Below are 12,427 nucleotides of genomic sequence, written 5' to 3'. Positions count from 1 at the left end.
CATTAAAGTTAGGTGTTCTGCAAAGAGCGTCCTTTAGAATATAAATGACTCCCTAAGTGCAGAGCCCAACTGCACTTTGCAAATAAACCAGCACATATTAGCATTATTATAAAAGAAAGAATTTCTCAAAGTTCTCACAGTGCTTGCCTGTGTTGCTGTTGATCGCCCCTCCATGCCATGTTTCAATTAGTTCCTCCTTACTTTGTGGCAGACAAGTGGTGTGTCAGTTTGACCTGGTTTCACACTGTTTCTACTTGTGTTATCAACTCAGTGAGAACTCTTGATGGATTTTTCAGACATGAGCCTTAGTGGAGCAAGTGAGTCTGGGTTACCATGACCTGACATCAAACACCACTCTGGCACCCAAAGACAAGATACGAGTGGGGGCACTTCAATTGAACCTGTTGCTGCCCTGTGATTGTGAGTATGCTTTCTGTTATAAAGACTGGGGACTGCAGAGATTTTTCACATGACAATTTCCCAAGATGTGTTGCTGCACCTGCCTCGCCACATTTATCAGCATCACACAGAGAGATCGTACCGATTCTCCACGTTCTCTTCCCCCTCTGAGGGAGACTATCCCCTATCTATCGCCTCTTTGAAGGCCTAAATCTCTTTATCTAACCATCTTCCCAATTCTGTCCTGTCAACTGACTATGACAGTTTGAGGTGAGCACTAAACGCAAACCACGATCAAACAAACCATCAAGCTGAAACTGTCAGTGTTCTCTCTGAGCCCTTGGTTGAGAGTTTTGTCCTGTTTTTTTTCCTCAACATGAATTGAGTACATGAAAAAGTAAGCAGCCTGTTCTTGTGTAACTTTGGAGCCATTAACAGTAACTATGTACTAAATGTTCAAATATAAACACTTAATTGTGTTTCAAGAATGTCTACGAAAAATCTCCTTTCATTTCTGAGAAGAAGTGTATGTAGTAAGAACTGATCAGAAGTATTGTGAGTCCCTACCAGCTGGACTGTTGTGAAGTTTGCGGATGACGCCACCATCATCGGCTGGATTACAAACAGCAATGATAATTCATATTGGTAGGAAATCAACACTGTTGCAGAGTGGTGCACAGAGAACAGCCTACTGCTCAACATCAGGAAAACCAAGGAGCTGATCGCTGGTTTTAGGAAAAAGGAGGCAAAGACGCTCACTCCTGTCTATATCAGTGGAGCTGAGGTTGTTAACTTTTACTGAGGAGCAATAGAAAACATCCTGAAACATTACAAACTAGCATGGGATGTGCACAGCCCAGGACCGGAGAGAACCACCCAGAACATCATGGTTACCCATCTACTGAGCATCAGTGATGTCGGAGAGGTGAGGTTTCTGTGCAGAGCCCAAAGGTTACAAAAAGACAATACCAACCCCAGCCACAGCCTGTTCACCCTGCTGCCATCTGGCAAGGGATACAGAAGTATCCGCTTTTGTACCACCAGGCTACAGAGTAGCTTCTTTCCTCAGGCTGTGAGACTCCTCAACTCATCCTCATCCTCCGCACTCCACCATAAATAAATGACAAGGAACTTTCTGTCATGCTGGTTTTGCACACCACCATACCCCTACATTTGTATATAAGTAACTGTACATATTGTTTTTAGTTTTATTTTCATTCTATTTTAGTTTCAAACATTAGTATATACGTATATTCTGTGTGTAGTGTGAAGGGAGCTACAACTTTCATGTCGAACCTTGAACCTTGAACCTTGAAATGTGATAACAAAGAGAGTGGGTTAAACAAAGGTGTTGTCACTTTGCCTTGCCAGTAAAAAACCTGTAAAACTCACATGGTAATGCTGCAAGTTAGTATGAGCTGTAGATGACAGTTTGACTCATCAGCGGTTGTCTTTTATATTTCTACTCACCTCTTGTTAGAAGAACTCCACCTCAAGAAACCAAAAACACGTTTTTATTTTGTACTGGAGTTGCAATGGCTTCTGGGAAAGAAAGTGGTGGATTGGACAATCTTGCATTTGATGTAGGTAAAATGACTTATTGTAAAATATGCCATATGTAGACATTTTAAAGAAGTATCTTTGCACTACACTGAGTTCTTATCAACCCTGCTACACAGTGGGTAACAGTTCGGACAAGTAATTTAGAATGTTTTGAGAAGTTGTGCAACTTTTGCTGAAATTCTCTCTTTGCACAGGGAGAGCCCATAAAGCACAAACTGTTATTATGTTTTGATTAGATTCATAAAGCTTTATGTTCTTCCATTTATTTGCTTTATAACTTTCCACATTTGCAACCAATACAGAAACACGATGACAGAGATGCTTATCTGTCGTCTGTCGTCTGTTTCACCACACTTCAAAATCAAAAATATACTGAACAGTGAGCAGTGTTAAATATACATAAACTGTAGATTTGTACTAGTCATAAAAAAATCATCTGAGAACAAGTTATTACATTGGTTCGTCTCCAGATGAGCTTTTGTTATTTATTTGTTTGTTTATGTCTGTTTTTTGCGTCTGCATGTTTTTTTATATGGCGCTGCAGATGGATAAACAAGTCAATGATCAACTTCAAGGAAAGGAGGGAAAGACTTGTGGAAGCAGCTGTGAAGCAGAGGAAGACAGAAATAAACCAACCTATTGTGTGACTGATGTCCCTCCCTGGTACCTTTGCATTTTCCTGGCCATTCAGGTGAGTGTAATCCCTGTGACAAGATCTCTTTGAATGTCTTGTGAACTTCCTGGTTGTTGACACTGTTTAACCCACATTGTAGTTGGAGCAATAAAATGTGTTCATGTCGTACCTGCCAGTGATTGTAAATGCAATCCCTCTTTGCCTTGTATCAACCCAGAGAAAGAAGATGACATACTGTGATATAGACCAGCATTCTTACTGTGTGCTGTTTGTTTGTTGTGGCGTCATCAATACCATCAATTCATCATTCTCATCACTGTTCCTCTCCTGTGCAGCATTACCTGACAGCATTCGGCGGGATCATCTCCATCCCTCTCATCCTCTCCGAGGGGCTGTGTCTGCAGCACGACAGCCTGACTCAGAGTCGCCTCATTAACACCATTTTCTTCGTCTCTGGCCTGTGCACTCTTCTGCAGGTCACCTTCGGTGTCAGGTCAGAATGATGGTGCTGGTTCAGTCCACCACGAGCCATCCTGTAAGAAAAGATTGGCAAGATAGTTGAGAGGAACTGTTTACATAAGACCCTCATTGAGACCGCTGAAAAGTTGAAAAGTGGTACACTCACTACTGCTTTTACTTTCTTTCCCTTACACTTGCAAACAGTCTTAAATTGCCACTAATCTACATATTTATATGAACCATAAATTAAATGATTCCATGGTCGATAGTGTGGCCACAGTGACAAACAGAACTGACAGACAATCGTCACCCAACTGCAGCTTTTTAGCTTCTTTTAGCTCATTGTTTTGGTTTTACGCCACATTCACTTCATGGTTCAGTGTCACTGCTCTTATCAACCCATTTTCAAGCAGAAGCAAGCAGCTGTTTTCAGCTAAAAAGCTCTGGTAAACCTGCTGTTGTATGCTACCTGCTCAGCACCAGACGAGAGACAGACAAACAACTTTAGATAGATCGATGAAGAAATTCGATAAGATTAGAAGCTGGAGACCCAGATATTTATTCTCAGGTGTTGGTGGAAACCAAAGCAGAGCTAAAAGGAGAGTGAATACAGGGGCTTACAAACACAACTCTTAATCAATGTTCATTTTGCTCCATGTCTGTTTCCATTCCCATCAGCCCCAGCTTTGGGTTTAGCAAATGTTAGCATGCCGACACGGTAAACTAAGATGGTCCAGAGCACTGCTCTGCCAGCCTCACAGAGCGTGGCTGTAGACTCTAGTCTCTTTACCTTGTAGTAGAAAGTCTCTCACCCATTATTGTGTACATTATTTGACACACAATTTTGGTGTGTGTATAGATTCAATACAAATTAAAAGACACTCAAATGCAAGCTAACCAGTTGCATACTGCGCTGTTTTATAGATCAGTAGACATGTGGTGACTGCTTTGTTTTAGACTCATTGCTCAGTAAATGAGTTGTATTTTTCTCTGACAGAGAATTGTTTCTGTAGGCTTCCCATCCTACAGGGGGGTACATTTGCTTTGCTGACACCCACCATGGCCATGTTGTCCATGCCAGAGTGGAAGTGCCCAGTTTGGACCCAGAATGCCAGTCTGGTCAACACCTCGTCACCTCTCTTCATTGAAGTGTGGCAGACCCGCATGAGAACAGTGAGCCAAACACAAACCCTGTGCATTCACAGCTTTCAATACAAGCAAGCCAACAAAGACGTAAAACGGCACCTCTGTGGAGCTCATAATTATTTCAGTGAGCTCTTGCAGTTTCCGTTCTGGGAAGTAACCAGCGGTGTTGTCGTATTAGTCTGTCACTCAGCCAAAGAAAGAGTGATGGGGTTGATGCTTATGATCTTGGTTATTGTGTTCCTGCCCACAGCTGCAGGGCTCTATCATGGTGGCCTCTCTCCTCCAGATCCTGGTTGGTTTCTCTGGCCTCATCGGCTTCCTCATGCGCTTCATTGGCCCTTTGACCATTGCCCCCACGGTCTCTCTCATAGGCCTTTCACTGTACGATTCAGCTGGAGCCAAGGCTGGCAGCCACTGGGGCATCTCTGCTATGTATGTAACCGCTCGCTGCCATGGTGAAAACCTCTTTGCCCAGTTGGAAGGGAAATGTTTTTACTGTGTGAACCAGCAGTATTTCAAATTTAGCACTGACCTTCTTTCTCAGGAGGTCACAGTCTAAAATCACATTAAAAGGTAGATTCTGCCTGGTAATGCTGTAGCCTGTTAGCCAAAGCTCTCTTTTGAAATTTAGATTTGACACGCCAGATTTTCCTTCAGTGGGTATTGTGTCAGCACTGGCCTGTTTCGAGTATGATATCAGTCTCTAATTTTGCATCATCATGCTTATGACAGTTCCTCTCATACACACAGGACCACAGTGCTGATCATCCTGTTCTCCCAGTACCTCCGTCTCGTACCAATACCTGTTCCTGCATACAGCAAAGCCAAGAAACTGCACACTTCCAAGTTCTATATCTTCCAGATAATGCCTGTATGTCATCCCTCCTTGTGATACAAATCACTCAGATACTGTGAGATACATACGGTTTTCGACGACTTTATACTATCAATATGTTATGGATGGCAATATATATATGTTTGTTTTTTTTAAACCACTTTTGTTGAATTTAATGTTTACCTGGAAATACTGACTCTGATACTAATAATAGATATTGATTAGATTCTGCTGGGCATTGCGGTCTCATGGTTAGTCTGCTACCTCCTCACCATCTACGATGTCCTGCCATCTAATCCAGCCCACTATGGCCACCTGGCTCGTACTGATGTGAAGGGAAATGTGGTGAATGAGGCTTCCTGGTTCACATTTCCATACCCTGGTAAGTTCACAAGAAGAGTATCAACATGTCTTTGTCGTTTATCTGTCTTTTCTTTAAATCCTTTATATTATTATTCTTATCTTTAATACACGAGTCATAAGTCATATTATTAGTGCTTACAGGAAGATAAGGGATAGAAAGAGGTATAGTGGGTGTAGTAGAATCAAATATTCACAATATTGCTCAAAGTATTGAGATGCTTTTAAAGACTAGTCAATAATCACAATTTTGACTGCTCATTCAGGTCAGTGGGGCATGCCTACTGTGAGCCTGGCAGGTGTGTTTGGCATTATGGCTGGAATAATATGCTCCATGGCAGAGTCTGTGGGCGACTACCACACATGTGCCAAGCTGTCAGGGGCCCCTCCTCCCCCCAAGCACGCCATCAGCCGGGGCATTGGTGTTGAAGGGCTGGGCTGTTTGTTGGCAGGGGCCTTTGGCACAGGCAATGGCACTACCTCATTTAGTGAGAATGTGGCAGCCCTGGGTATCACCAAGGTAAGATCCTTACTAATGATATTGATGTTCAACCCTACAGTTTAACATTTATTCTTCATTCATATGTCAAACTACCTGTTTATGTGACAACAGGTGGGTAGCCGAATGGTGATTCTTGTGAGTGGAGTTTTCATGATTTTGATGGGGATGCTGGGCAAAATTGGAGCCATCTTCACGACCATCCCCACCCCTGTGCTCGGAGGGATGTTCCTGATCATGTTCGGAGTCATAAGTGCAGCCGGAATTTCTAATCTGCAGGTAAACAAACAGCATGAAATATGATCTGATATCCAGCCAGATTGTTTCCAAATGCTTTGCTACTAATCTATTTTGCTGACTCTTCTCATTTTACAGTCCACAGACATGAACTCCTCCAGGAATATATTTGTTTTTGGGTTTTCCATGTTTTCTGCACTCGTCATTCCGAACTGGATCATGAAGAATCCGGATTTCTTCAAAACAGGTATAAACTTTTTAACAGCTTTCACTTCAACTTGTACTAGCCAACATGAAACTATTGAGTTTTTTGTTGTGAAAAAAATGAGCACTTGCATTCAGTCTTGTAACTTGATTAGAACAGCAAGTGATGCGTGTATTATATATATATTTTGACTATATTGCACTAATATGTTTTCTCTCTTGTCCTTGGTGTGTAACTCAGGTGTTAAAGAAGTAGACCAAGTGTTACACATATTGTTGACCACCCATATGTTTGTTGGAGGGTTTCTTGGCTTCTTCCTAGATAACACAATTCCTGGTAAGCAGAAGTGGAAGGTTGTTATTGAATGAAATTGCATTTAATGCACATGGTGGCCTTGCAGCAGGTCCATGTAGCTTCTGGGCATGCAATTTGTTTCTGTCGTATTGTTTCTCTATTAATATCTAATCTTTATGTAAATCACATCTTTTCTTTTTTGTGAATGTAAACTATATGTGTGTCATTATAGAGAAAGGCGTGGTAGGTGGCTCTCTTCTAATAGTCTTTCTGTCTCAGGGACCAAACGTGAGCGTGGCCTGTTAGCCTGGGACAAAGTACATCTTGAGGACTCTAGCAACACCTTGGGAAGTGAAGAGGTGTATGACCTCCCCTTTGGCATAACCTCTTGCCTCTCGTCCCAGTCTTGGGTTCGTTACATCCCTTTCTGCCCATGGAAGGGCCACAGAACTCAGTACAGGTCTGAAGACAATAATACATCACATGGCCGCAGGAGTGAGCAACTGCCTAACGGTGCAGTAGTCTTTGATGAATTTGCTCTATGAGAGATGAAGTCGAGGTGGTGTATCTATCAGACAAGGGTCACAGAGATATTATCAGGGATCTTTACACTGTCCATCACTGGTTGATTGTTAGTTATGTATCTGTTGCACTCATTGTGAGTTGCTGTGGATATCAGTATGCTAAGCTAAAAAATGAATGCAATTCTGGTCACTCTCTCCACTTTTGTTTGATGTTAAATGTTGTTTATGTGCCTTATTCCTCTTAAGTAATAAAATTACAGTATTAGAATTACATTTTGATGTGTAAACCATGTTTTCACTCTTTGAGCCTGACTACACTGAGAGATCTGAGTGTGAACTGCAGCTCTGCATAGTCTGTTGACACCAATTAAAGCAGAACTACTAAACGATCAAAGTGTTACTATATTCCACCATTACTCAGATTTCTTCCAATAACTCACAGCCGATCACACACACACACACACACACACACACACACAGAAAACTAGAATAATGCGCTCTTCATTCTCCTCTTTCAAAGGAAATTAAATTCAGTCAGATAAATGTGTAATCACACAGCCCTATCTTCACACTCATCTAGGCAGCTGCTTAAAAACCCACGGCAGTGACTCTTTGGTGTTGTCGTGTTCCCTTCCGCAAAAACAAACAGGAGATAACACATCTTCTAAATCTTTCTCTTCCATGCCTTCATCTCCTTCCCCCTGTATTCATTTCCTCTGTCTTACAGCTCTGACAGGCAGGTGGGATATGGTGTAATGCTTTGATCTGTGGAGCCATCAGTTTTCCCCAAGGCCCATTTTGATCACTGGTCAATGGTTGGCTGCCCACTCTAATGTTATTTCAGGATGGTACAATAGCACAGGTGTAATTTGCACTTTCAAAATCTCACCTTTCCTTTGGATGTCTCTTTTGTACCTCGCTCAGAACACATTAGAGAATATTGAATTGTGTATATTGGTGTTTTAGAAAGGGATTTTTGCGCAGTGGTTTACAATAGGGTTTTATGTAACACTGTGCCAGCGATCTGCATTTCAATGGAGAATGATCCTGATAACTCAGCAATTCTCTGCTCATCAGGGAGGGCTTTGGATTTACCAGCACCATATTTCTATCTGTCTGAGACTTCAGCCTTGAGGAATTGTTTTTATTCCCTCCTTTTTGAAATCTATACATTATATCATCCGTCCTTGCAGCTTTCAGGCACTTCATGAGATCTACTGTCGGCGCTTGAAAGCTTTCAAATGCCAAGTTTATCTTTTTGACATAAATATTACCGCAAATGGAATTAGGAGTTGCAGGGGGAGAGACAAACAGAAAAAATTAGAGAGAGAGATCGTGTATTCATGACCAGTAGATGGGGATCATACTGCAGGCAAATGTGAGAGACTGCTCTACGCGCACCTGCTGATTCATACATTCACACACAAACAGGGTAAATAAAGAATATCCAATGAATGCATAAGTAAATATATTTCAGCTGATCATATTTATGGCACCCACATTCATTCATATGACCGATTTCTATTTGAAAACTGCAATCTGCATGGATAAGTACCGCAATGGCTTGATATTACTTCCCTGCCTTGTGGGCTGCAATTCCAGTTTTAACTGCCATTTTTCTATTCTTTAAGCTAATTTATTTAAGCATCACTGGAGAAAAAAATACGCTGTAGATTTGAACTCAAAGCCCTGAAGGCAATTGCTTCCCACAGGCACGAGGAGAATGAAATCTTTTCACCATGCCAAGAAATAAGTGCTAATACGTCATAGAAAGGATGTATCCATTTTGCACACATTCTGGGAATCTTGATGGGAATTCAGTACAAGAGTTCGGGCAACATGCTGTAGAAACATTGGTGTTATGCACTCACACAAGCAACATGTGACAATAACCATGGTATATTATTATAAGTCAGGTTAAGCCTTGGGCTCTTTCAGTGGGCCATAAGAACCAGGTCTGCTCATTTCCTGAGCTCAGTGGAGGATATATCTGATCCTCCAGTGCTCGGAAAAACTGGATGAATCAGCACACTAAGGTGAAACTGGCTTTCACAATTAAGCTCAATCTGAACACCGACCACCAGCATTTCATCTACTTTTTAACTTGTCTTACTAGTCTCCAGTGTTTTATTTGTTCTTAATTTTGTTATATTAATATTGAGATTCCACATCATTCCACTGAAATGCACTGACAAAGATGCAGCATCTATGACTCCAAACATGTGGTCAGTGTTATGTTTTTTTTTACAATGACGTGTATACAGAAAGCTGCACATGTAACTGAATGAGTTTATCAGGTTGTGACTGGTAAAAGTATTCAGTGATAAGAGCACTGCTTGGTGCTGAGAAATAGCCTGAAATATTCATAATGCTGCAGTCTCTCTTCACTCATCATGATTTCTCTCTGTTTCCCTTTACTCTTTCATCAGGTCCTCACATACCTCTTTCTCCCTCCCTTTCCCACTACCTCAAACCACTTTTTCAGCATTGACACACTGTTATAGACACCGGAGCAATCAGGGGCCCAATTTAGTTTTCCAAACTTTTCATGCTTGAAACATCCAGAGCAGAGATTTTCAGCTTTTTCCCCCAGATCAGATGGATAATTCTCTCCCACCCTGAGACCTGCCCCTTGCCTCATCACAGCAGGGTCCCATCGGTGTTCATTAACAAAGCCAGACAAAAAATGAAGACAGCCTACTTTAAGGAACAGTTCATCCCAAAATGAAAACTCTCAATCTTCTCATTGTGCTCATTAGTCCTCTGCAGTGTCTGCCCTATCCAAACCAAGAGGGAATCAGTGCAGTATGTACACTGCTGTTTCCATATATGGAGGATTCTCATATTGCATGTCAGAGATGAGGAACTGCACTGTGAGGAAACTTTAGTCCAGTCGGTGTATTTTCTGGAAAACGGTGATTTACTTTCTCTTCTACTGCAACGTTTTCCCCCTCTTACCGCTCTATGGCATGGTGTATTATTTTGATTTGAACACTGGAGGGGGCTACAGGCTAACCTTTGGTCTGAACCACAGACGCAGTATGCAAAGTGTCTCGGCTATCATGTACTCAGAACAAACATTGTCAGTTCCACAAATGATATGTAGAAGAAGAGACTTTTATTAGAGATGTAGGATATGTGATCTTTCTCAGTGTAAACTAGAGCCCTGTCATGAGTACAAAAAAACAAATAAATCAATATATCACGAAAAAAATAATAATTCCCACCAGTGTAACACTGTATCAGACAAATTCTTACATATATTGTCAAGTACAGTTGGGTAGAAATAATATTAAAACAAAAATATTATAGGTGTATATTTTATTATAATTATAATTATATTAAGTGGTTGACAAGGCTAATAAACTGAGTATGTTTACCCACTGCTGTTCCACCTGTTCCAGTGGAGCAGCTCTGTGGTCTCAGTTATGGTTGTGGCTAGCTGGGCAGTGTAACTGTTCAATGAATAAGTAAAGAAAACTGACCTCATCCTGACACTTAATTCATTACATGCATCAGTCCCCAGACCAACACTGCCCATAAATGAACCATGCCCAGAGAATGTAAGATAAGAGATAAGATATGACAATCCTTTATTAATCTCTCAGCGGGGAAATTTGAATTGTTACAGCAGCATACAGGATAGTGCAATAGCAGAGACAAAGGTAGAAAATCAAGATATAATCAATAAAAACAATAAAGACCGTTATAAAAAAGCTACTAAAACTAAAAAACAACTATAATTTACAAATTTACAAATTCACAGAACGAAAGAAATAAAGGTAAAGGAGTTATACTGTATTGCACATAGAGAGACTGACTCTCTGCTGGACCCCCTGCAGTTCGCCTACAGAGCCAACAGGTCTGTAGACGACGCCGTCAACCTGGCTCTACACTTCATCCTCCAGCTCCTGGACTCCGCAGGATCCTATGCCAGGATCCTGTTTGTGGACTTCAGCTCTGCCTTCAACACGATCGTCCCGGCTCTTCTTCAGGACAAGCTCTCCCAGCTGAACGTGCCTGACCCCACCTGCAGGTGGATCACAGATTTCCTGTCTGACAGGAAGCAGCACGTGAAGCTGGGGAAACACGTCTCAGACTCGCGGACGATCAGCACCGGCTCCCCTCAAGGCTGCGTTCTTTCTCCACTACTCTTCTCCATCTACACCAACAGCTGCACCTCCAGTCACCAGTCCGTCAAGCTCCTGAAGTTCGCGGACGACACCACCCTCATCGGACTCATCTCTGGAGAGGATGAGTCTGCCTACAGGTGGGAGATTGACCACCTGGTGACCTGGTGCAACAGCAACAACCTGGAGCTTAACGCTTCAAAGACAGTGGAGATGGCTGTTGACTTTAGGAAGAGCGCAGCCCCACCCGCCCCCATCACCCTGTGTGACTCTCCAGTGGACACTGTGGAGTCCTTCCGTTTCCTGGGCTCCATCATCAGCCAGGACCTCCGGTGGGAGCTGAACATCAGCTCCCTCATCAAGAAAGCCCAACAGAGGATGTACTTCCTGAGGCAGCTGAGGAAGTTTAACCTGCCACAAACAATGCTGGTTCACTTCTACACTGCCGTCATAGAGTCCATCCTCACCTCCTCCATCACCGTCTGGTACGCTGCTGCCTCCACCAAGGACAGACGCAGACTGCAGCGTATCATCTGCTCTGCAGAGAGGGTGATCGGCTGCAACCTCCCATCTCTTCAGGACCTGTACTCCTCCAGGACCCTGAGGAGAGCCAGGAAGATCGCTGCCGACCCCTCCCACCCCGGACACCATCTGTTCGACCCCCTCCCCTCTGGCAGGAGGCTGCGGTCCATCAGGACCAAAACCTCCCGCCACAAAAACAGTTTCTTCCCCTCTGCAGTCAACCTGACAAGCTCTCACTGACCCCCCCCCCCCCCAGAACACAAACACAAGCTATACGTTATATTAACGTACATCACCCCTGTCCCCACTGCGTTACATTAACGCACCCACCCCCTACTGGACACTTTATCTGGACACTTTACTTTATTCTGGTCACTGCACTGTTGTTATTTATCTTATCTTATTTTTATTTTTATTCTTATTCTTATTTTAGCTTTTATATTCTACTTATTTGTTATCAAAACAATAGCACCTTCAGACCACAGCAAATTCCTTGTAATGTATGTTACTTGGCAATAAACAGTTTCTGATTCTGATTCTGAGAGATGTAGATATTGCACCATTTATTATACAGTCAGACAGGTGTGCGTGGTCTCCTGGAAGACGGTCTCCTAGGAGAT

At 42.5% G+C, this 12,427-nt stretch overlaps 1 protein-coding gene across 1 annotated transcript; it reads left to right on the top strand.

The window, feature by feature from the left end:
- Positions 1-1,934: 1,934 nt before the first annotated feature.
- LOC139302163 (solute carrier family 23 member 1-like) lies at positions 1,935-7,176 on the top strand. The gene is made up of 13 exons (XM_070925773.1): positions 1,935-1,982; positions 2,507-2,657; positions 2,773-2,858; positions 2,932-3,089; positions 4,069-4,228; positions 4,452-4,633; positions 4,952-5,072; positions 5,262-5,418; positions 5,663-5,916; positions 6,010-6,174; positions 6,271-6,379; positions 6,578-6,673; positions 6,911-7,176. Exons 1-13 carry the CDS (start codon positions 1,935-1,937, stop codon positions 7,174-7,176), a joined length of 1,953 nt encoding a protein of 650 aa, XP_070781874.1.
- Positions 7,177-12,427: the final 5,251 nt, after the last annotated feature.

This window comes from Enoplosus armatus, chromosome 19 (assembly GCF_043641665.1).
Source record: "Enoplosus armatus isolate fEnoArm2 chromosome 19, fEnoArm2.hap1, whole genome shotgun sequence".
Taxonomy (NCBI): Eukaryota; Metazoa; Chordata; class Actinopteri; order Centrarchiformes; family Enoplosidae; genus Enoplosus; species Enoplosus armatus.
This window is presented reverse-complemented; position numbering and strand designations above follow the sequence as displayed.

Coding starts and splice junctions, on each gene's coding strand:
- LOC139302163 (XM_070925773.1), top strand. CDS start 1,935: ATGGCTTCTGGGAAAGAAAGTGGTGGATTGGACAATCTTGCATTTGAT. Junction 2,859..2,931: donor TAGACCAGCATTCTTACTGT/GTGCTGTTTGTT, acceptor TCTCCTGTGCAG/CATTACCTGACAGCATTCGG. Junction 6,175..6,270: donor CCGGAATTTCTAATCTGCAG/GTAAACAAACAG, acceptor CTCATTTTACAG/TCCACAGACATGAACTCCTC.